Source organism: Girardinichthys multiradiatus, chromosome 17, assembly GCF_021462225.1.
Source record: "Girardinichthys multiradiatus isolate DD_20200921_A chromosome 17, DD_fGirMul_XY1, whole genome shotgun sequence".
NCBI classification, from domain to species: domain Eukaryota; kingdom Metazoa; phylum Chordata; class Actinopteri; order Cyprinodontiformes; family Goodeidae; genus Girardinichthys; species Girardinichthys multiradiatus.
In genome coordinates, this window is record NC_061809.1 from 3,295,027 (window position 1) to 3,319,189 (window position 24,163).

The window sequence follows — 24,163 nt, forward strand, 5'->3', positions numbered from 1 at the left end:
CCAACTCCTTACATATTGCTCAGGTCAGCCGAGAACGAAATTCTGCATTGCCTGGAACTCCATCCTTACTGTCAGATACAAGTAATGTAATTAATCTTTTCTGTGTTTACAATGTTTTCAATTTATCTCTATTCATAAAATGTTTATCAGTTACGCATTGCAGGATCATGGTTGTGCATTTAATAATTTACGTGTTCATGCAGTTTTTTTGCTCCCGAGTCATACAAGGACACTGATACTACCACTGTCTGATGGCCAGTGCGTTACTAATAAAAATGTAGCTATTGCAGTTTGTAGAACAGAGGATACTGCAGTTGAATTTTCCTATTGGTTCAAATGGTACAGCTTGGTACAAGTCAATGGCATAGCAACGCGTTCAGGTATAAAACCGTCCCACTCAGGCACACGCCCCTGTAACAGGTCAGGAGTTGGAACTGCGAGCATTGGTCAGACCATTTTATGCTTTATACCTTCAATCATATGCTTTACTTGAGATAATATAAATCTACTTGTAAATGTAAACTTTATGAAAGTTTGTTAGTGCTTTGAACGTCAGACCATGTTAGTAATGATGCTGCTAACATCATGTTACCACTCAGAAACTGGACCCATTCTGACCTCCGCTGCCTCGCCAGCACCGGTCTGGGTGCAAGGTCATCCTTTTACATCAAGTTTAATTCCACTTTAAACACCAGGCATACAAAAAGAATTTGTGTCCTCATGGACATCTGTTTTTGTTCCACCTAAATGTTTCAGATCTTTCATTTGTTCCCCATGTAAAGTTTAGCTTTGTCATGAACGCACAGCTAGCTACTTGAGGAAGTTAGAAAACCATATGATATAATTACACGCCCGCATATTGAGAACATCTAATCTTACTGTATGATCCATTTGTGGAACTATTTTCTATTCTGTGCACAGCATTTATTTATTTTTTATTCATTTGGGAATTTTGATTTATTTGATGATTTTAGAATGTGTTAATTTGAAGCAAATGAAACAGAAAAATAAATTAAATATTTTGCAAGGCCTAAATTCTTAAAATGTTAAAATATGTAGAATACAAGAAGTATAAAGGAAATATATACGAATAAGAAGTCCTCACAATGTTGTGGGTGTTTTAGAATTGATTCTCTGTAGGTTATTCACTTGTTAAATGTGTTTTATATTACTAGTTACAGGATGGAGTTAGTTTATTACACTCAGCTAAAATCTTGAAGTTATTTCTTTGACTTCACACTAAAACCTTTAAGTTTGTCTGTTCACGTATGCTTCCCTTTCTGTCTAGTCTGTCATTGCACTCACCCTCTCCTGCCCGTTTCCATGGCAGCACTTGGCTCTTAGTTGTGTGTGTGTGTGTGTGTGGTGGTGCCTATGTGTAACCTTAGCATATAAACACACAGCTTTCAGTTGTTAGTGTTGTACTATTAGGGTTAGCGTTTTTGGTTTCTGGGGGATAAATTCACCCTGCTGTGTGTTTATTGTTTCACCCCCTGCAATTTGTTTTACTGCCACTAGGTGGGAACAGCATGCAAAAGAATAACTACTTTATTAAGCTGTTCAGTCTGGCTTATTTGGGTGGTGCAAGGGGCTAACTATGTCAGTGTTGATGAGTCTTGTAAAACTTAAATGCCAATGACACACGAGTGGTTTTCTACCCCTACATTTACAGCTGCTCCTATAGAGAAGAGTGTGTGCTTAGTCTTTGCTCTCTATGGTGCTGTCTATAACAAATTAGCATGTGATTTAATTCTTAGGTGAAGGTGTGTGAGGATGTTAGGCAGAAGCTGCAAACACACTTTGAGCCGTTCCCTCTAATGGCATGAAGCAGATCATGGCAGAGGGATGATGTTAATTTCAGTTAGTCATGTCAAGGAGAGTTCCCATGCAGCGCCATGGCCTTAATTAGGCTTATTTTATATTTATGAGGGAGGAACACAAGCCATACATAAAGACTTTGTTATACTGCTAACAGGGCGGGAATTATCATAAAAGCTGGTGGAAATACTGTATGTTGTGCATGTGCAGATATATCTGTTAAGACCTCAGTCAGGCTTTATAAGTAGTAGTAAGTTTATCAGTAGATGATATGATGGACAAAAGCAGCTCTGATTTGCCCCATATGAAGTTAAGTGCTGTGAGCAAGTCAGTTTTAAAAGTCTGAACACATTTTTTATATCAACATGTGTAACAAATGATTTTTTTAAATTATTATTCTAAAAACAAATCTGAAAAATCTGGCATGCATTTGTAATCAGCTCCTTTTCTCTGACACCCCTCAATAAAATCCAATGCAACCATTTGCTTTCAGAAGCCACCTACCTAGTAATTGGAGCCCACCTGTGTTATTTAATCTCAGTGTAATTGCAGCTGTTTTTAGAGAACATTAATGAACAAACAGCATCATGAAGACCGAGGAACACAACAGACGGGTCAGGGAGAAAGTCGTGGAGAATTTTAAAGCAGAGTTAGGTTCTAACCCAATATCCCAAGCTTTGGACATCTGAACAGAGCTCTGAACAGAGGAAAAGAGGATGAACCAAGTGCAGACCTACCAAGACATGGTCGTCCATCTTTTTTGACAGGTCAGGCAATAAGAGGATTAATCAGAGAAGCAACCAAGATGCCTATTGTATCTCTGGAGGAGCTGCAGAGATCCTCAGTTCAGGTGGGAAAATCTGTCGGCATGACAATCATTACTTGTACACTCCATAAATCTGGACTTTATGGAAAAGTGGGAAGAACAAAGCCATGGGAAATGCTGTTTTTTAAGTTGCCATGATCCATGTAGGGGAAACAGCAAACGTGGGGAAAGGTGCTCTGCTCAGCTCAGATCAAAATTAAACTTTTTAGTGTAAATGTAAAATTAAATCTCTGGTGGAAAAGTAATACTGCACATCACCCTAAACACTAACCCCATGGTGACCTTTGGTGGTGGCAGCATCATGCTGTGGGCATACTTTCTTCAGCAGCAACAATAAAGCTGCACAAAGCTGAAGGTTCATCTTCTAGCAGGACAACGATCCTAAATTTCTTAAACTGTAAGGACATTTAGAAATTCTTCACATTTGATTGCACATCTTCACTCATCACACACAGCAGTACAAAAGCTTCTTTACTGTAAAGCATTAAAATGGTTTATTGGTGTCAGTCAGGAATAATAAGAGTTTTAGTTCAAGGTAACAATGTAAAAAGGATAACAGATGAATATTTTTTCCCCAGCGCAATATTTAATGTTATACAGGAAAATAAGACATTTTTTTTCTGTTTGGAATCACTTCCTTGTTAAAGAGTGACAGAGTTGACAGTGACCTGGTAAGGCATGAGGTGGGTGGAGATGGTAAATAGAGCAATGAAACTGAAACTAGTCCGGATGACTACAGGCCAGTACTGAGAAGAGATCAGTAAAAAGATAAAAGTTCTCAACTCTCTGTCTCCTGATCTTGCTGCACAACTGGCTGTCTGAATTGGCCTTCAGCCACAGGTTTTCTCTGATTCAGTCCACTCAAAGAGGAACAAGCTCAGTCTTTTATGTTATGTTTCCATGACAACCACACAGGCAGGTCAGGCGCCGGTGAAGCATGCAGGAGCCATTTCCTAATAAACTGGCTTTCACAATCTGTCTGTGTGTTTGCTCATGTGAGAAATGCCCTTAAACTACAACTGTTCCTATTTCAACCAGCAGCACCTTGTAAATACTTTACATAAATTAACTTTTCTTTACCAAAAAATAGCATGGTTTTAATTTTTATTACCACTAATCTGAAGAAAGCTGCAAGGCACATGCTAAGCTTGTTGGCATCAGCTGCCTATTCAGCACACGCAGAAGAAGATAAAACCAGTTTGAGGAGGGGCTTGTAGTCGCTGGCTAATGTCAGCTAGCTCATACTCGCTTTTAGGTCTTATTTTCATAGTGCTCACCTTGGTCAAAAATTGCACTGTTGTATGACGTTGAGAAACAGTTAAAAAGAGACATTTACATGCACTGGAAAATATACATACAATCGTTTTTCCCTTAATATCTGATATTTAATGAGACTAAACCTTTGCGATTTTTTTAGATTATTTTTTATGACTTTCTTTGATTTTAGAAGTTAACATAAGTTAAGATGTAATACCTTTTTAAATATTTTTAAGAAAGTCCAGATAGTGATTTCATGGGTTTGTAAGGCTCCAAAAGGTTAATTCACAGCATTTATGTTTAACTGGAGGAATGCCTGTGGATGTACTTTAAGGCAACACCTCAAAAGCACTGCTTCCTTATGTGACATCAAGGGAACATCAAAAGAAATCAGCAAATATATCAGGAAGAGAATGTCATCTTTCTAAGTCTGGTTCATCTTTGGGTCCAATTTCCTGATCCCCAAGGGTGCCACCTTAATCTGTTCAAATAATTGTATGCAACAATGCTGGTCTTTCAAGGAGGGGAAGCTCAATTTCAAGATCGCTCATTTTGCTGTCAATCAAAAGGGATTCAGCCTCAGACAGATCATCCAATCATGCAGAAGCTGAGCGTCCGGGCCAGCCGAGGCCAGCCCACTGCCCCATAGACCCCCAGAGACCCCGAGCGTCCGATGGGCGGGACAAAGCCCAGCATTTTTGCTTCGCTATTGAATTCAGTGTTTAAAGCACTGTGAAGACTACCTGACAAACAGACCAAGGTTTGTGAGACTGAAGGGTTGGGAGTCTAACCAGGTAGTCAGCAGCACAGGAGCACCACAGGGGACTGTACTCTCACCATTCCTTTTCACTCTGTACACCTCAGACTTCCAGTACAAGACAGACTCCTGTCATCTGCAGAAATACTCGGATGATTCTGCAGTCGTGGGGTGGATCAGAGATGGACAAGAAGATGAGTACAGGAAGGTGGTGGACCGCTTTGTGGCATGGTGTGGAAACAATCATCTCATTTTGAACGTGACTAAAACAAAGGAGATGATTGTAGATTTTAAGAGAAACAGGAATAAGTCAAAAACTATTTCTATCATGGGAGAAGAAGTGGAGGTGGTGGAGGAGTATAAATACCTCGGTGTTCACCTGGACAACAGACTAGAGTGGAGATGCAACCGTGAAGCCATCTACAAGAAGGGACAGAGCAGACTATACTTCTTGAGGAAGCTTAGGTCCTTTGGTGTTTGCAGCAAGATGCTGCATATCTTCTCTAAGTCTGTTGTGGAGAGTGTGATTTCTTCTACCATCATCTGCTGGGGAAGCAGTATCAGAGCCAGGGACTTAAAAAAGCTCAACAAGCTGATAAAAAAGGCTGGCTCTGTTCAGGGGACTCCTCTGGAACCTGTGGAGATCATTGTGGAAAGACGGATTCTTCATAAAATGAAGAACATTATGGAGAACCCTGAGCATCCTCTTCATGAGACTGTCCTACAACAACAGAGTGTCTTCAGTCAGAGGCTTCTTCATATCTGCTGTAAGACGGGGCACTACCGGAGATCCTTCCTGCCCACAGCCATCAGCATCTACAATGACTCTTTGAAGAAACCTTCATAATATGAGCTACAACAACATTTAATTTCCCTTTGGGATTAATAAAGTATTTTTGAATTGAATTGAATTGAATTGAAGCTGTGGGAAGGAGTGAGAGGAAAGCCGCATCTTTACCAGTGATAAGAAGCTGATTCTGAACAAAAGTTGACCGCATTGTAGCGCATATTTAGTCAATGACATGAACACGCAACAGTATATATTTGATCACTTATTTTTTGACATTTTAGGGGAAGCTGAGCTTCCCTTGCTGTCTTAGAGCAATCGCCACTGGTATGCAAGTATAAACAGCAAAGAAATATCCAGCCAGGACATGTTGTCCAGGAAGGAGACGGATTCCCAGAGATTATTAATTATACACATTGGAATTTTTGGTTTCCCCCATCCTGTCCTGTTCTTGTGAACAGATCCATTTTTCTTGTCTCATGAGTCAGATGTATTATTGCATCCCTAAAACTAAGCTGTTTAGATGGTACATAATGAATGAAAAGCTAGTGCTTCTGTTAACAATCTTAGGATTAGATTTGGACTGTAAAAAGACTGGGAGCAGACAGACGTGGATGTGCTCAAGTCCTGGAAAAAGTCGATAACACAACACTGGTCACCCTTAGTAGATGGACAACACATTTGTTCCCTAAAAACATTCTGGCTCTGCATGATGTTTGTTAGCGATTGTCAGTCATCAGGACCAAGGCTTCAAACTCGTAACCAGATTTACTTGAGATTGCTTTAAACTGTTTGTTTTCTTGATGGTGCTCAAAATTGGCACAGTAGGAAATTTGCCTTTTATAATCCACTGAAAATACCATCTTACACCAACTGAAGTCAGCAAACAAAGAACCCAACTGTGTGTTCCGTTTGAATCTTCAGTTTTTTTAATCCATGTAAAATTTCCCTCGAATTTCCCCTCAGCAGTTATGATGGGTATTGGGGATGCCTTTAAGAGCTATCCGGTCCTTGAACAACCAAAGAAGGGGTCCGCATACTTCGAATAAAGTCAAGCATGTTCCAAGTGTTGGTTGTACTCTACGGGGGCTGACCCATGTCCCTGGTCCAATCAATGGTGTTTATGGAAAGCATGTCAATGCACAGTAGTGGAGAGAATGGTGTTTGATTGTGGGAACCTCAGTGTCTTTACTTTTTGCAGATAATTGGTTCTGTTGGCGTCTTCAAACAATGAGCTTTAGCAAGCACTGGAGTGTTTTAAATTCTGTCTATGTGGAGAAAGTTTAGCATATTACCATGCAGCTATGAGAACCATTTCACAATAAATTAATGGGAAAATTGAAAACTGATGGATGGACCACCTTGCAGTGGGGATTCACAATAATCGTTTGACAGTACGATTTTTGGAAGCACTGAAGTTTTAAGAATCAGTTATCTACATTGGCTGCAAAGGTTTCCACACCTTTAAAACACCTAAGGAAAAAAATGAAACAAAGAAAAATATTTTAAACCTTTTTTTTGTCATGATTCACCTGTGTTGGGTGTTTGAGTTTCTTTCTTTGAGTCTGTTTCTTTGCACGTCACTGTTTATGTTCTTTAGTTGCTGTTCATTTATTGTAGAGTAGTTTCATGGTTCATTCATGTCTCTTGTTATATTTAGATAGTCCTTTTACTTCCCTTGACTTCTCCATGTTCCTGCTCATCTGTGTTCATTAACTCCTTCAGTGGAACCACAGTTCCATCTGAAAAAAAGAAACAGATCATGATGCAGCCACCACCATGTTTCATTGTTATTTTTTTGTACCAAACATATCTTTTGGAATTGCGGGCCAAGACTTTATCTTTTCTTCCCACAACCTTTTTAGTATTTTACCATGACCTGAATACTTTCCTTGGTAGAAAATGTCTTCAGTCCTACTTCTTACTTTAGATGTATGGAGAATACTGTTACTACAAAGCCCAGTACTAAGCATAAATTCCTGGAACTTCTTCAGTGTTACCGTCTGTGTCTTGGCAGCTTTTCTATTTTTTACATTTTCCTTGTTATATTTTTTGCATTCTAAAAATGTAAAATGTAAATGTGTTTCTTTCTGTTTTGTTGATTTGACTGTTAGTACAATATGAAAATAGTGCTTTGGCTAACCCAAGTAAGATCCCCTTTGTCTTATATCAGTTTGAAATGTTGAAATCATTTGAAATAAACACTAATAGTAAACACATACTGCTCACAATGCCATTTTGTCAACTTTATAGCTGTAAATGAAACGTAAGGCAGCGTTTAGTGGTAGTTTAATGCATCTTGGATTTAAATACAATTTCATGACAGTCAGAATTCGCTTAGTCAACATTTAGTATTTCCATTACGGTAAGGTGACAGTTTGCATGACCTAACATAGAAAATAAGAGGTGAAAATGTCACACCTTGGTGGTCCCTTAAGCTATAACAGTATTTGGTGGTCAGGGATGTTTGGTGGTGAAGCCTCCCACAACTGTCAATCTGAAAATCCAGTTAAACTTGTGTCCCACCCTTTCCTCTTTTTAACCTATGCATGGAAATTCATTTTTTGTTTAAGTCACTTATTACTTATGCATTATTTACCTTGCCATGTGTTTTGGTTTTTGCTTCAAAAATTCTGTGCATGGGTTAAGAGCAATAAGTTAGACTCAAAAACCCGTCTTGGATTGTTGGATGCATACATAATCACTCTTATCAGTATAAATCCATTTTAGATGTGACTGTTTCACATTTAGACTGGGCTGACCTAAATACAGAACCTTTTGCAGAGTGCTTATTTTTATTGTACTATCTAAAATCTGTCAGTTACCAAGCTTATGTTTAAATTTGTGTATCATTGTAGTCAGTTTGAAACTTGTCCTCAGAACATCTCTAACGGTAGCATTAACCTCTGTGAGCCTATAATTACTAGTTAAACCACAGAAGTGCTTGCTCACTACTTTGTTCAACGACAAGATCTGTCGGTAATGTACGGCCATTATTGAACCTCTTTCACTCGGTTTCACTCTTGCTCATAATGTGTCACTGAGAGGCTTTCCTTGTTAATTTATCCCCTTGTGAAACATAAAGGAGGCCTCATTTTGTTTCGGACGACAGCCTGCTTACTGGAAGGTTTTATTTCCCTCTTTGAGAACAAAGAATGCTGAAATTACTCATATCTACATATTTAAAATGTGAAAACAGTGTAGAAAGTTTCACTTCAAGTCAGTGCTGATGTTGGACACTTTTGGTTTCATGTTATTACTGAGCTAGGGATGTTGGAAGGATAACCTGGAAACAGCCAGTTAACACAATTAAGTTTAGCTGATCGTATTTATTCAAGCAACTACAGAATTAAACTAAACAATTATGTACTGTTATTATATACTGTTAATTATTATTTAGATGTTTATACTGGGAGATGAAACACATTTAATTGATCTAAAACATTCACAAGCAGAATATAATGAATAATCTCAGTTTTACTAAATAAGTTAAAGCCTTTTACAGCTATTTATTATAGTCAGTAATTCTTTTAGGGATATGTGTCAAGACCTTTATCGTCTAATAGTTCATTGAGTGATCTTTGATCATTACACTACTGTGTCATGTTCTCCGGAACGCTGCTATTATATTAGTGTAAGTATTTGAAAGGGAATTGTCTTGCACTACTTTTTGTTTGTCACATGACACATTACATTGAAGTTTGTGGTTTTATTGTTTATTGGTTCTGTCTAATGTTCAAGTATTTTTAATACTTTCACAATGCACTTGTGAAAAATTCTTGTGAATTTGTTGCATCACTATTAAAATACATTCATATTCATGCAGATGAAATGTGTGAAGCAAATTAGCGTTTTAGGTTCTTCCCTTGCTTAGCTGGACAGGTTAAACTAAGTAGTTTTGCCAGTGAAGATGCTCAGCTTTCTCAGCTGGTATAAAAGAGTTTGTTGTATTCATACCTTATGTTTTCTTCATTAAGATATTTGGTCTATAAAATGTATTTGAATCACAAATAAAGTTTAACAGAAATAGTAAATGCCCTGCACTTGTATAACGCTTTATAAGTCCAAGGACCCCAAAGCGCTTTACACTACAATCAGTCATCCACCCATTCACACACTGACGTTGTAGCCACAGCTGCCCTGGGGTGACAGACGTGGGGCTCCACCGGGCCCTCCGACCACCATCAGCAGGCAAGGCAAGTGAAGTGTCATGCCCAAGGACACAACGACTGAGATGGACGGCGCAGAAGTTCACCAGAAACCCACCGGTTACAGGACAAATCCTTACCACCGTCGCCCTGTCATCTTTCATATTGTTCGTATAATCTAAATCTGAAACCAAAGTGTTTCAAGATAAGTTTAGCAAAAAGGCTAATGAGACAAATCAAGACATGTTTAACAATCAGCAGATCATAGGGGAATGTTCAGGGTTGGGGAAAATTGAGACATGCATCAAGGACAAAGAGGGGAGAACTCCAAGCATTTCCAGTAAGCCTCAACATGCTGACATATCACTTTCTGTTGGTGTGATCAGACGATCTACTCCACTCAGTAACCAATCTAGATCTGCTTTAAAGTTGACTGTTGTGAACAAATTATGATGTGGCTGTTCCCATGGTTGCCCATAATATTTTTGTATCAAAAATCCTTTTATAGATTGTTATAATACAATTTCACAGCTGGCAATGTCTTTTTTTGTGAAATCAACTGTGTCACAGAAAGCAAAGAAACATCTCAGGAAACCCAAAAGTTGTCCTTGACAAATATCTAACCGATTTTCTTTGGAAAAATTCTTAGTTGATTTATTCAACATTTATTTATTCAACAAACCATAGAAGGTGCCCGATCAGCCTGTTTCAGTGTGGTTCTTAAGAGGCATAAACCTTTCAGAATCCTGTGTTGTCCTGTATTGTAAAACAACTAGACACTGTTGGTTTTTATGCCAAACTAGTTGTGAGTGTATCAGGATATGCCATAGGGTAATGCTGGCTCTTTACAGACAACTCTATCCAAGCGTGTTAAAGGAAGGTTGAGTGGAAGAAAAAAGTCCGGTACCAAAACGTGCACAGGCAACAAGGAGACAATATCCATTCTGGAGTCTGCTGTAGACTGCAGCTTAAGGTAGCCATGACAGGGTCTACACCTGGCATTAATGTAGTCTGTTATTTATTGAAAGACATTAATGCTGATTTTCAATTTTTTTTGAGATGCAGCTGCTTGTCTTCTCATTTGCTCTCATTTCTCTGCGAGTGGTATTAGTTTCCTGACAGTTTCCTGTCACACTCTTCATCCATGTCTTTCTTTTATCTCCTTTGTGCCACTTGAGACCTAGCTGCAAGAAGGTGGGGTTACACATAGGCTCTGATAGTTTCATCTCTGTGTCATGGGTAACCCCACCTTTTTGCTGAAAATATTCTAAAATATATGACTACATTTAGGACGTTTCTGAGACTCCTCCTAGTTGGTCCCAATATCAAAAAGTTATGTGTTAGGCAGGCTACACATTTTAAGTTGTTGATAGTTTTTTGTTGTGTGGTTTTGGAGGATGCTCTCTGTGGTTCTTCCAAGAAGAACCTTTGACAAGGTGGGACTTTCCTCCCTCTTGAAGTTTCACTCTGCTGATAAAATCGTCAGATTTTTTGATTTTCTTTTTAATCAACGTTTTGATGTCACTTCGTTACCAAGTTTCCTGGTTTTATTTTGACACTGATCTGGAAGGCAATGACAATACAATCGATTTGTGAGTCTTTATTTTCATCATTCATCTGGTCAATCAGTTAATTTCTTCAAAGAAAAACAGACACACATTTACATGAAGATATATGTTCGCAGGCATGGTTTCAAAGACCTCTGCTTGTTTGTATTTGTAGCTGGTGAGTGTTGCTACTGTCTGTGACTCATGTTCCTCTTCTCATTCATGACTGCACAAAGTACAGACTGAACAACTGTGATGGCGCACCACAATCCGTGGAAGTTAAAACATGGAGGAAGTTTGAAGGAAAACAGAAAGAACACCACAGGCTGCTGGAGTTTTTCTTCACTGCACAACGGGTTAGAAAGAGACACGGAGCTGTGAGTACTGTCAGTGTTATTATGTGCTTTGTGGCTGATTCTCAGGTTGTTAGTTTCAAAGTTTCTGGTCGATAGCTGGATTGTGCTCTTATGTGTGTGGGTGATGTTATTCCAATTTGTTTACAAGGGGCGCTCATGCTGGAGGTTACAGTTTAAAAAAGCTGTTAATTTCAACATAAATGATTTTGAAAGTTTATCTTCTAATTACCTCCGCTAAGAAGGTTATGTTTTTGTCGGCGTTTGTTTGTCCGTCTGCAAAATATCTCAAAATGTTCTGAACGGATTCGAATGAAATTTTCCAACAAGGTGCGTAATAAGACAAAAAAACCCGATGATTAGATTTTGGTGCAGATGCGGAGCTCCATCTAGATCCTAGATTTTTTGAAGGATTCTTTAAAATTGCCAGATCACGGGGCGACAACTTGGAATTCCTAAATGGTTCATCTCCCTGTGCGCAGTTGACATACATTGGCCGGAAGTCATCCAGAGTATTGCTTAACAGTATAGAAAAAAACTGACATACGTTAATGACCCTATTGCTTTGGTGAATGTCTGTGCTCTGAGTGCTTTTCAAGTTATTTATGTATTTATGTAATAATTTATCAGCTCTGACAGTTCTGATTCACTTCATTCTTTCATAGCTCCTTACCTCCATATTTGTTCGTCGCTGCTACCATTTTGTGTCGAGATACATTTCCCTTCACACACATAATACTCATGCTCATACTGGGCATAAAACAGTAGTGGGTGTAGGATACTTTTAGTCTTTTCCCTCTAAGACTTTTGTTAAGACAAAAAGGACCCATTTACAACTCATCTCTTGATACAATTTTTTGACTAGAGATTAGGGTTTTCCGAGTCGATATCGAGTTCCAGATTTCCGAACTTTCACTAATTCCAAATTCTTATTTGAAGAACCATAATACATAAAAGAAGAACAATGGCTGCAGATTGTTTGACAGAGATATTCATTTTGAATCCCCAAAAGTATTGTTATTAAGCATATGTCCCTAACCTTTATCTGATTATCATTAAATTCAATAGAAAGTTCACCAAAGTACATGCAGTTTATAAAGGCATTTGTGGACCCAAGAATAGTGGGTCTTAGTTTCGATGCATTTAATGAAGAGAAAAACAAAATCCCAGTTTTGCTGATTTGAGATTGAGGCTGATCAGAAAAAAGTGGCTGATTCCAATCTTTTGCCAAAGAGATTAGATTTGCAATCAAACATCAAATTTGTCGTTTCTGTAAGCATGAGAAAAGTGTTGGAACCAGCAACAGGTGGGCAGTACTGCTTTACTCTATGCTCCTTGAAGTCGGAGAAAACTCATTCAAAGGACGAAATCTCTCATTTTGAAGCCAGAACCATTTAAAATCTTGCCATACCTTGGTACCGATAACTAATACACCAGCTGGCTATGTGGTCGCTTATAAGTTTTTAGCTTTAATCGGGTTCAAATCTCCCGTCTGAACCTCCGTCTTGAGCAATTTCAGAAGCAGGACCTGAATGCTCATGCATTTTGATTAGAAACTTTATGAAGAAAATTTTTATTGAAAACATATTAGACATTTACCAACTCCATAAGATCAACCGATCTCCCTGGTAAGATTTTAGTTCTTAGTTTCTCTGGAAAAGCTGCTAGCATGTGCTCCAAGAAATGCTTCTGACTTCAGTAATACCGTTGCGGATGTGTTGAGAATACCTCTCAACACATCCGCTCTCCATGTAAACTAGAGGAGCTAAAAATGTGTTTGTTTCTGCTCTGCCTTTTTAATTCTTAAATTTGGCTTTTGGGTGCAGATTTTAAAACTTCTTCCAGTTGTTTTAGCCTTCGGAAATGTTGTAATCTGTTTGTTCAAAAATGGAGGGAGTATCCCTTCATGCAACAGCAGGATACGGTATAAGTCTTCTGTTTCTAGCATACTGAATCAACATTATGTGACCATCACTGTGTACAGCTGTTCTGTCTCATTTAAAGACAAAAGTCTTAAATGTTGTATGTACATTTCAAATATAAGTCAATACGAATTACCCGCCATTTTAGGGTTTAGTGGACTGCAGTTTGCATCACAGTGGTGAGCATTTCTGGATATTTTCACCTAAAAGGATTTTATACTTTAGCATGAAACATGAAAGATTAATGTATCACTGATGAGTAAAAAAGATGAGTTTTGGAGAAGCAAGTTAGATTGTTTTATTCATGTTATTGAACTTCTTCACGCCTTGCCAGCACTACATAAAATTAGCTGACAATTTGGATGGTTGTCGGTCTAGCATACAATTCAGTAGCAATGTGTTTGGAGACGCTTACAAAAATAACTAGTACTTTATTTTAAGGGTAGTTGCCATTTTGATTTTAGAAAATCGTGAGTTATTATCTTGAAGCGTTAATGCAAGTTTGAAGTTAAAAGCTGTCACTGGAATACAGTCATAGCATGCTAGTTTTTTTATGTTTTCCACCATATACAAAATCTTACCTTTGTTTCTGTAATAATGCATGAGCACAATGTATTTGTTGATAAATTAACATTAAAAAGCATGATTCCATGTTTTTAGTTGACTGCAAATAAGAGCTTTGTGTCCTAGCGTTAGTCACCATATCACACCCCACCTCCAGGAAACATTTCAGCAGTTTCTGTCAGCTCCACTGTGTCCCTTAAAGTCCTTTACAGCAACACTATACAAAAAACATTACTAAACATTACTTCAAGCGTATTTCTGGCTGCACCCAACAAAACAAACCCGAATAGTGATCTGTTAACTGGATAATGTGCACATCTACAACTTCTGCGACACGCTGAAATCTAAGTTAGAATCTTTTTTATTATTATTCTGCTGGCTTTCGGAGTTCCACTAAAACAGGTAGCCATAAAAAAACATTATACTGAGTGACGAAGACTGTCATTCTACCGTTACTCACTGCTGGTATGCAGGGTTTCAGAATTAGTAACAAATTACACCAAGAGTGGGTTTTCATTCGAGTCTGCTGAACTGATCTGGAACTAAACATACGCAGATATCTATTCTTGTGACATTACTTACAACAGAGTTACTCATTTAATCTTGTATCACTTTCTTTATCTAGAAACCCCCACTTCAAGGGACTTTTATCTGAATGTATTTTGAAGAAATGTAATAGTAAAACCGCTACATAAAAGTCTTAGTAGGTCATTTTCCAGTAACGTTCAGTAAAGGTCCCTTTATCTTTATCCAAACCTGGTTCAACATGTGGAAAGAGCACAAAACCGTAATTTTAGATTTAAAGCAGTTTACTGTATTGATGTCATCTACTGAACTAAAGGATAAAGTTAACATTCTCCAACCATGTGGTTCATTTAGAGGATTTGTATCATTCCCTTTAAGTAATATTTATTTGGGTTCCTAACCTACTGTAGGTGGAGATTCTCCAGGTGTGCAGCCAGCTCTTGCACACATTAGACCTGAAATAAAAACCTGAAACTGTAACTGTCTCTTGAAAAAAGAAATACTAAACATAGATGAGGTTTCCCTACTCTTGACCAAAGCTTTCAGATTTCTGATAGAAATAGAAGATATAATCTCAGTTTCAGTATCTTACAGCTTAAAGCACAAGGTTTAAAGTGAATTGTTGGAAGCTAACAAATTGAGTTAACATAATAAAATAAAAAGTACTTGAAATGGTGACCAAGAGAAAACTATATACCAGATCAAGGTATTCTTACTGTCTCTCCAAAGCAAATTCAACCAAAGGTAGGAGCAGTGTGTGTTTGAGAGAGGAAATATGTTTGTAGATACCACTCAGGGATATGAAATGTATTCAGGAAGCAGATTTTTTGGCAGCATCCACAGCTTCTTTAAAATGGCACTGAGGTACACCTTGTGTGGTTCTCTGAACAGAACCAAATCAGTGCCAAAAACACAAAGCTCTGAGGAGGTTGGCAAGAATGTAGTGCTGTCATAGCAAAGATATTTCATAGCAAAGATCTTCCCTCACTGACGAAAGGTAGGACCTAAAATCATGTTAACACAAGGTTGCTGCATCAAATCAATCTTAAAAGATCACTTGAGCTTTTAGAGTTTCCATCAGCCCATAAGACGTGTTCCCTTTCTCCCCCTGGTGTGGACATTCTCTGTCAAAGCAGGGGATGAATGTTTCTCAGCCTAAAGTCAACATATAAGCACCAATATTACGTGTTGCTCCTCTTCTATGCTCGTTGGTGCCCCTGCTTCTCTGCTATGGCCTCTTTCGCAAAACAGTTCCATCATAAAGGCGCAAAAATTAACATATACAAAAAGCGTGTCATGTTTCAAAAAATATATCTAATGTTTACAGGCCAACAATCTAACCTACTTTAGCGAGACTAGTCCAATGAATGATAAAGCCCTGAACTGATCAAGTGACACATTGCAACTTGTTCCAGTCTGTTTTCTCAAGTTTCATGACTGGCAGGTCTCATGAATGTCTGTCATGCCTACTTCTCACCTTCAAGATGCAAAATTAGCTTACGTTTACATATGTCACACTTTCCAGCTTTGTCACTACTTCACTTAGTTGTAAAGGTTGTAAAGGTGCAACAGCTTCTGGGTGACTTCAGCCCCCCTTGCTGCCTCGGTTCCTTTAAATATCACACAGTAGTTGGGTATAATCCATATTATCCTGGCTTGAAGTTTTTATTTGTCATGGACTTATGTCCATCACTCTCTGTGGTTTGGTGCCAGCAGTGGCCTTCCCCGGCCTCTTTATTAATACCTGATTCGCTGATTTAGTCTACAAAAAGAAGTTTACCTTCTTCATTACTTCAGTGTGAAGTTTCAAACTAGATCTTAAAATTTGAAAACAATGTACAACTTTGTTTGAACAACACCTCAGGTCATGTTATGTCATGTTGCAAACTTATATCAAAAAGTAAATGTAAATAAGGAATATTTTTGAATATACACCCTAGTAGAACCATTTTTCTGGTGCAGTAACTTGAAGTCTTCTGTTTGACCTTATAGATTTCTTACAATGCATTACAACATTGCCACAGTTTATTGATGTTTGAAGACATTGTTTTCTGTACAGTTGTCTTGTGAGCCCAGCACAGCATTTCAGTCACAGTCCGGCCTTTGACTGGGCCCCTCTAACTTGATTATTTTCTCTTTCAGCCGTTATGTTGTAGACTTGCTGTTGTGTTTGGAGTCATTGTCATTTTGCATGATCCAGTTTTGGCCAAGCTTTTGGTGCTGGACATTTGCCCTCATATTCTGCAATATGAATATATTTATTTATTGTGGTTGTTGTTGTTAATATGTTTTTTGAATCACATTTTTTTTTGCATGCCCTGATGTGGTGGAGCTTGCATGCTCGTGGAATGTGGGAGAATAGTGGAGTACTTTCCAAAGGGCAAGGGCAACATTTAAACCCAGGACCTTCGAACTGTGCCGTACCACGCCACATAAGTTCTTTCTAAATCAATATTTATGTGTTAAGGGTTGCATAGAGCTCGGTTTTATCATGCTACTTCATCAGTTTTTTAAAAAGAAATAAAATAACTGCCCTAGCCCCAACCCTCCTCTAAACTTTACGCTTGCAGTTAGAGCAATAATTAACTTTATATATCAGTTTTAAAGAGAAGTTATATACATTTTGTCAACTGTTTTAAAGAAATGGTGTCTACAGCAATGCAGTAACGTCTTTCAGAGCATAGTTCTGTAATAATCATACAACCACAAACCCTATTTCATCGCTAAATAGGTCTACCTGTCGTTTCTGTGATATAGGTGAACTCAAGTAGTTATGACACCGTCTGCTTTCAGAGCATGTGACTGAAGTTCTAGAACCAGAGGGGCCCTATGTATAATTTTATAGCACTGCAATGAGCACGTTAAAAAATGTACACTCAATTACCACTTTTTTGAGTTACTTTTTGACCTGATTAGCAAATCAACCAATCCCATGGCTAGAAATTTAATGCTCTTGGGTATCTAGATGTGGTGAAGACTATTGCTTGAATTCGATGTCAGCATCATAATAAGAAGGAAATTGACTTTGAACATGGGATGGTTGCCATGTTGCCATGTCACATTTCTTTATGCCAGACGGACTGATCTGAATATTTCAGAAACTGCTGATCAGCTGGCATTTTCACACACAACAATCTCTTGAATTAGGTGGAAAGGTGGGGATGGTGGTTGGTCAATATTTGTCTGAATTTGCTTCCCCGTTTTACAAGCAGATGTGCTGTAAAGAACAACATCGGCTCCAGTCAGCCAAGAACAATAAAGTAAGGCTACAATTCGGAACAGCTCATCAACAGACAGAGGGGAAGGTGTAAATTACAAAAGCACAGTAAGCATATAATGAATGGACATGGTATTTAAGACCACGAGTTGGGGAGTAAAGTCTAGAAATACAAATATTATTCCATACACATATTTTGCACCCTATATCTATATAATGCAGAGGCTTAGAATGTGTTGTTCCCCTATATTACCGGCAGCTTATGCTGCTTACATTGCACATGTTAAGGGAACGTCAAACTTGAGACTTCCATGGCCTGTTGAGGTTTTATGCCTAATTGCTCAGCAAATATCCTTCTTGCTGACACTAAGTCATAGAAATGATGCAAGCTCAGTTTGAGCAGCTAGAATTCTGATGTATGGATGCTGGCGACGATTTCCGGTCCAATTTGGAAAAGAATCAGAAAGTTTGCTAGAAACACTGGACACAGCATGAGCAAAACTTTGCACAGTGGTGCCCTCTGGTGTCTATAAAAGGTGTCTGCTGTTTGGGTGGGGGAAAAGTATTTTTTTTCAAGCTTCTAAACCCTAAACCTAATTCTGCTTCTTTGAGTTTTTCTGTCCTGTCGCTATGATGTCTTCTGTGGTCTACCTGGATGTTTTCCATTTTTATCTGGGTTCTTAAAAAAACGTCAGAAATCCTTCAGAAATTTCAGATATGTCTGTGAAAAAAAATTACTTGAGTGCATGTGTGCAAGATTGTATTTATTCAAACCTACCTGACTAAGAACTTGTTAGAAGATATGCACAAAAGGCATGCATGATGCAAAATAGCTACTATCATCGGGAATGACAACCTCGACATGAGCTTACTGACGAAAAAAGAAACTGGCGAACAAGTCAGAACCAGGAAAAAAGCCCCCAGATATAAGCAGGCAAACATGCTTCATGTGAATCCCTTGGGGAAGTCACACAGAATCTTATACATTGAGTCATTTTCTGAAGTTATGACAAGAACAATCATTGTTTTAATGTTAGTAATAACCAGATCGTAACCAGATCACTCCAAGCTTAGTATTGACAAAAAGATTTAATGCAAAAATTGCGAAGTTACGCCAGATATGCCAGAGCTTGGAATCCTTGATCTAATCAGTTATCAGCAGGTCAAATACTGAAGAAGAAAAAGAAATCCTATTTATTAAATGATTAACAATTTTAAACTGCACTCATTTTTAGCCACAAAGAATCTCATACATTGAGAAACCAACAGTATGTAGTTTCTCAGCACACACTGTTCATGAATGTTTAAAGTTTCACAGTCGAGCGTACTAATTTCCTACATTTCTGGTAACAAGTTCCTACATTTCTCACACTTTCTGCCATGGTGTCATGGGATGAGAAGGGAGAGCTAATTTGCCTTGTAACTTTGGAGAAAGAAATAGAAAAGAAGATGGTACATAAGGCATTTAAACCACACTAGGGACAAAGAGGAGGAATGCACCTGCCAGTGCAGTGCAGAGTGGCAGTAAAACTGTGCATCCTTGTAACTGGTTACACGTAGCAGTGTGCCACATTTAACACAGTTTGATGTAGAGACGTTTTCCTGCTGAGCTATTTATTGTGTGACTTATTCGCATACGTGGTCATACAAATTTAGCTTTGCGCGGGCATGTCTGGTGGATGCACACTTTGAGTCCACCTTGAGGATGAGCGGCAGTCTGCGGAGTCAAGACAACAGCGAACTAATAAGTGTATTTTATGGATACTGTAACAGTATGCTTGTATTGTGATGCTTTGTATACTTTAAATAAATAAGCTCCTTTAATTTCCCTGCCACAACTCTGTGATCAGCTGACTTTCTCTTTCTTGGAAGAAAGAAAATATGAGAGTGATCCACACTGCATAGAAAACACGTAGAGGAGGGGCACCGCAGTTCTGCTTTCCATGCCCAGAATAACTGTAGCACTTTATTTGGCATCTTATTAAAAGGGCAGTAAACCATAAAAAGGATATGTGAAACTTGTAAGCATAACTTTTTAAAACCTTAAACCATGATATGTGGAAACTAGTCTGTCCTAGTGCAAAGATAACAGGCTTTTTTTGTTGAAAATATTGTTTTCTAAATAGAGAACTTGCCTCTAGTGTGTTAACACTAGTCAGTGTGTGGACTCCTATGTGAGCTTGCAAAAACCAGTGATGAAATAAAGATTCAGATGTAGTCATAATCCTTAGGGCTTTCCCTTGTTCACACAGGTCAAATATTATATCTGCCTAACATTAGTTTGTTAGTATATCACTGCAAACTCACTCTCTGTCAAGTCTTTGCAATGTAAAAGACTCATCAGCTGAAACGGAAAGAAAGCTGTTGATACACCCCTGACAGCAATAAGACGAGTACAAAACCTTTTCAGCCAATGTGTTCTTTTATCTGTCCCAGAAGCATGCAGAAACGTTGCCAAGACATTTAAGGCCTTGTGTGGAGAGCACCTTTCTTGCTCTCTGATATAGTAACATCATCAGAGTTCTCATCATGCTAATTCAGAAGTCAATTTTCATAGCGTTTTCCAGCCTGTGTATATAAGCCCGAGTATACCGGTACCGGTATGAAAAAAGCAATGCCCATTTTTCTCCCTAAAACTAGGACAAATGCCAACAGTTTTTTCTTAAATCCCTCTGAAGAGGAGGCTTTAATGTTCCCTAAAGGAGTTTTGCACAAATATGTTTTAGTTTTACAGCAACTTAAACACACACAATGACATTTAAAGGTCCCTCGGACATGGGTTACTCTGTGAGCAAGACAGTTCAAAGAGCACCTTTCTTTTTGCAGCATCCCCACAAGTCCGATATCATTACGAACTAGAGACACTCACCAACATCCCACGTCATGACCAGCCTGTGCACCACGATGCTGGGAAAATAAAACAAGAAAAAGATTTTAGCTTACCACAGTAGGCTATACGCAAAACAAAGGGATTGTTATGAAACTTGCCAAAGTTATTAATCATTTCACACGGAGGGGGGCACGATGTGAAGCGATACCGTAAAAGTGAGTCACACAAGAAATGCACGGCTGAAAATCCACTTGTTGATCAAAGGACTTGTTTTAACTCAAACCCAGTGATGACTGGCAGACAGACAAGGTAACAGCAGCTGGGATTACCAGTGTTAAACTTTAAAAGCTTGTAAAATTGATTTTTTCAAACTTGTGCTTATTCATTGTTGTGCACTAACAGGTAAAGCAGGGATTGATGAATGTAATGCGAGATCTAAGTCAAATTAAAATTTATGACATCATCGTAGTGTTGGTAATGTCCCTCATAAGCATCCTGGTTGTCCCGCATTCGTTTTTTCGATATCTGGTCACCCTAATCGTCTAACTCTTCCACGTTACTTGTGGCTAACAACCCTAACGCTGCTGCGGCCAGGAAGGTCCTACATCGTGCAAACACACATCTTGTTATCTTGTTGTGATTTGTGAAAGAAAGGTAGTTGCAAGTGTTTGAACAAAGGTTTAAAAGATCGTAGCAAGACCTACTAACGTGTGGTTTGGAGATGGTGGGTCTAGTGTTGGAGAGAGTAGTGGCACAAAAACATGAGACAGAGCTGTTGCTAAACCTTTATTGTGAGTGACTGCAATAGGGAGAATTAGAAATGGTCATATTATACTGGCGGTTTAAGGTAAGATGTTTGAAAACAAAGTAAGAGAAGCAAGTCTGAGAAAAATGTAGACATGTGCAGAGAGGAATAGTGGATATAGTGGACAAAGGAGCAAAATAGGAGAACCACAGCAGATGATTATTGGGAAAGGGTGAGATGGAGGCTTACCCTGAAACCCTTAGACCTTACCACCCTCTGTCCTATTTTGGTTTGTAAATTCTTCTATCATGAAGTAAACCCTAAAACTAATTCTAACATTGATGCCTAACCATAACTCTAAACCCCTACCCTAACATTACCCAAACTACACAGATAACTCAGTAAATTAGATTTTTTAAATGTCTAATATGTAATGATGAACCGGAAGAGATCTTGAGCTTCAGCAGGTTGGGCTTTGCTCATGAGCCTGAAAGAACATATGCATGACTAAGAAGTTGCTTTAGACTGTGTGGGCCCCATAGTATTGTTTGTAGACTGCAGCTATTTTTTACTTGGGTTGACTTCCAAACTGAGCAGCCAGTATAAGTAGCTCCTTAAAGGATATAAAGAAACTCAGGCAGCTAATCTTGTGAGGCTCTGTGGATGCATCGTTACAGGTTTAAATAGTCACAATGATACTAGTCACTCAGGTGGGTTAAACTTTAGTCTCCACATTATTCAAACACACTGCTATAGTCTGACTGTGGACAAATCACATTCAAGGTGGTTGATTTCTAGTTGGGATAGCATGTGTTGATTGCTCGGGCGTACTTAGTTTGACTGAGCATATAAACAATTCTTCTCTTGTTTGGTCAACAACAACAATAACACTAAATAGGCCCCATCACACCCTATTTTCATAAACAAATACCATCCACATATATATGAGATCCATACTGTAGGTGAAGGTAACCGGAGGTGGTATCATTCTTGCAATGAATCTGGTGTGAAATGTGTAAAACAAAATTCATATCTAGGAGGTGGTGGAGAGGTAATAGTTTATTTTGCAGCATTCCGCTTTAGTCAGTATATTTATGGTGATTGGTGTTTATATAACATTTACTTCATTAGTTTTTCCCATCTAGATCACTGCTGATCCTCAATGTCAGTCAGCAAAGAGATGATGTCAATTACATAGTGAGTTCTTATGTAACTGTTGCTTTCTCACTTTCTTCCTTCATTTTTTTTTTCTCTGCAGGCTTCGGTGAGATTTAATGTATGCAGCAGAAGTTCACAAGCTTCTAATCAACAAGCAAGCGGAACGCAAAGACGCTCTCTTGCAAAAAGTCCGTATCTCTGTCAGTGTGTACTGCATGTTTTAAGGAGTATGCTCTTAGAATTTCTTGCAATCATAAAAAAATTAGATAGCAATTAGATAACCATTGGACAAACACTGATCTCTGAACACGCACAGAAGTAGTGATGGTGGGATTAGGTAGTTCAGCAGAAAGGAGGCTACTGGAAAAATCTCTTGAAATGCTAAATAGAGGTGCTGCACCCAGAAGTGTTCACGTAAGTGTTTAGAATGCCTTGTTTACCGATACATGGCAGGGGCTGTAGCTAAATCACCAGACCAACTCATTGTGGGTAAGCCTCTATGTAGTACATTTCTGCTTGAATGCAAACTGAAACAAGCTGATGTGGTCAGCAGTGTGGTTTTCTGTCCTCTAAAATAATGCCTCAGCTAATAAAATTTTTATAAGCATCTCTGTTCATAGCAACATAGAATGTTTTCCGCTACTTCTTAACTTCTCTCCTGCCCTTAGTAGTAATCATCTAACAGTTTTTTTCACTGTTTTTAGGAAGCTACTGCGTTTTGAATGTGTGGATAAATGCACTTGTTACACATTGTCTTCTTAAGTTGGGAAGATCAATAACCAATTATCAGACAATATAGAAATTCTAACCGTGAGCTTAGTGTGCAATTTAAAAATATCTACAGTTAATAGTATATAAATGTTTTGTGTTTTTAATTTTAAAGTGTCTCACAAAAGTGAGTACACTTTTTTACATTTATGTATATATTTTATTACATCTTTATATGAGACAACACTGGAGTTATGACACTTTGATACAATGTAAAGTAGTCAGTGTACAGCTTGTATAACAGTGTAAATTTACTGTCCCCTCAAAATAGCTCAACACACAGCCATTAATGTCTAAACCGCTGCCAGTAAAAGGGATGTACACCTCTAAGATAAAAATCCAAATCAGCTTTATTGCTAAGTTTGCGCACACAAACAAGGAATTTGACTCCAGTACACTTTGCTCCCAGTGATTTTTTTTCCAATATAAATGGACATAAAAAATATACATTTTAGTAAAAATGTACATATACACACATGAGAAGATATTGCGAATACATGTAGAATTTTTTAAGAGATTTAGGCTTTTTATTTCCATTTATATTGTAAAAACAAAAGTACAAATTGTGCCGAAAATGTAAATTTTCCAGCCGTGCCTTAGCTCTCTTGGGCATGGAGTTCTTTAGAGCTTCACAGGTTGCCACTGGAATCCTCACCCACTCCTCCATGACAACAGAAACATCAGAAAACTGGTGACCTGACCTTGCACTCTTCCACCTTCCATTTGAGGAAGGATTCACGATTACCTCAATAAACTGTAGCTTCCCACAGCAGCAGCACTCATGTAGCCCCAAACAATGACACTCTCACAACCATGCTTGACTGTAAGCAAGACACACTTGTCTTTGTACTCCTCACCTGGTTTCTGCCAAACACACTTGACATCAACTGAATCAGATCGGTTTATCTTGGCGTCATCAGACCACAGAACATGTTTCCAGT

General features: G+C 38.4%; 1 protein-coding gene across 1 annotated transcript in view; it reads right to left on the minus strand.

Annotated features, from left to right (window-relative positions):
• Window positions 1-20,590: 20,590 nt before the first annotated feature.
• Window positions 20,591-24,163, minus strand: part of LOC124883136 — a 43,375-nt gene continuing 39,802 nt past the window's right edge. The window contains exon 6 of the mRNA XM_047390082.1: window positions 20,591-20,628. Coding sequence (XP_047246038.1) covers window positions 20,603-20,628 — 26 coding nt within the window. The 3' untranslated portion in view covers window positions 20,591-20,602. The remainder of the gene's footprint in view (window positions 20,629-24,163) is intronic.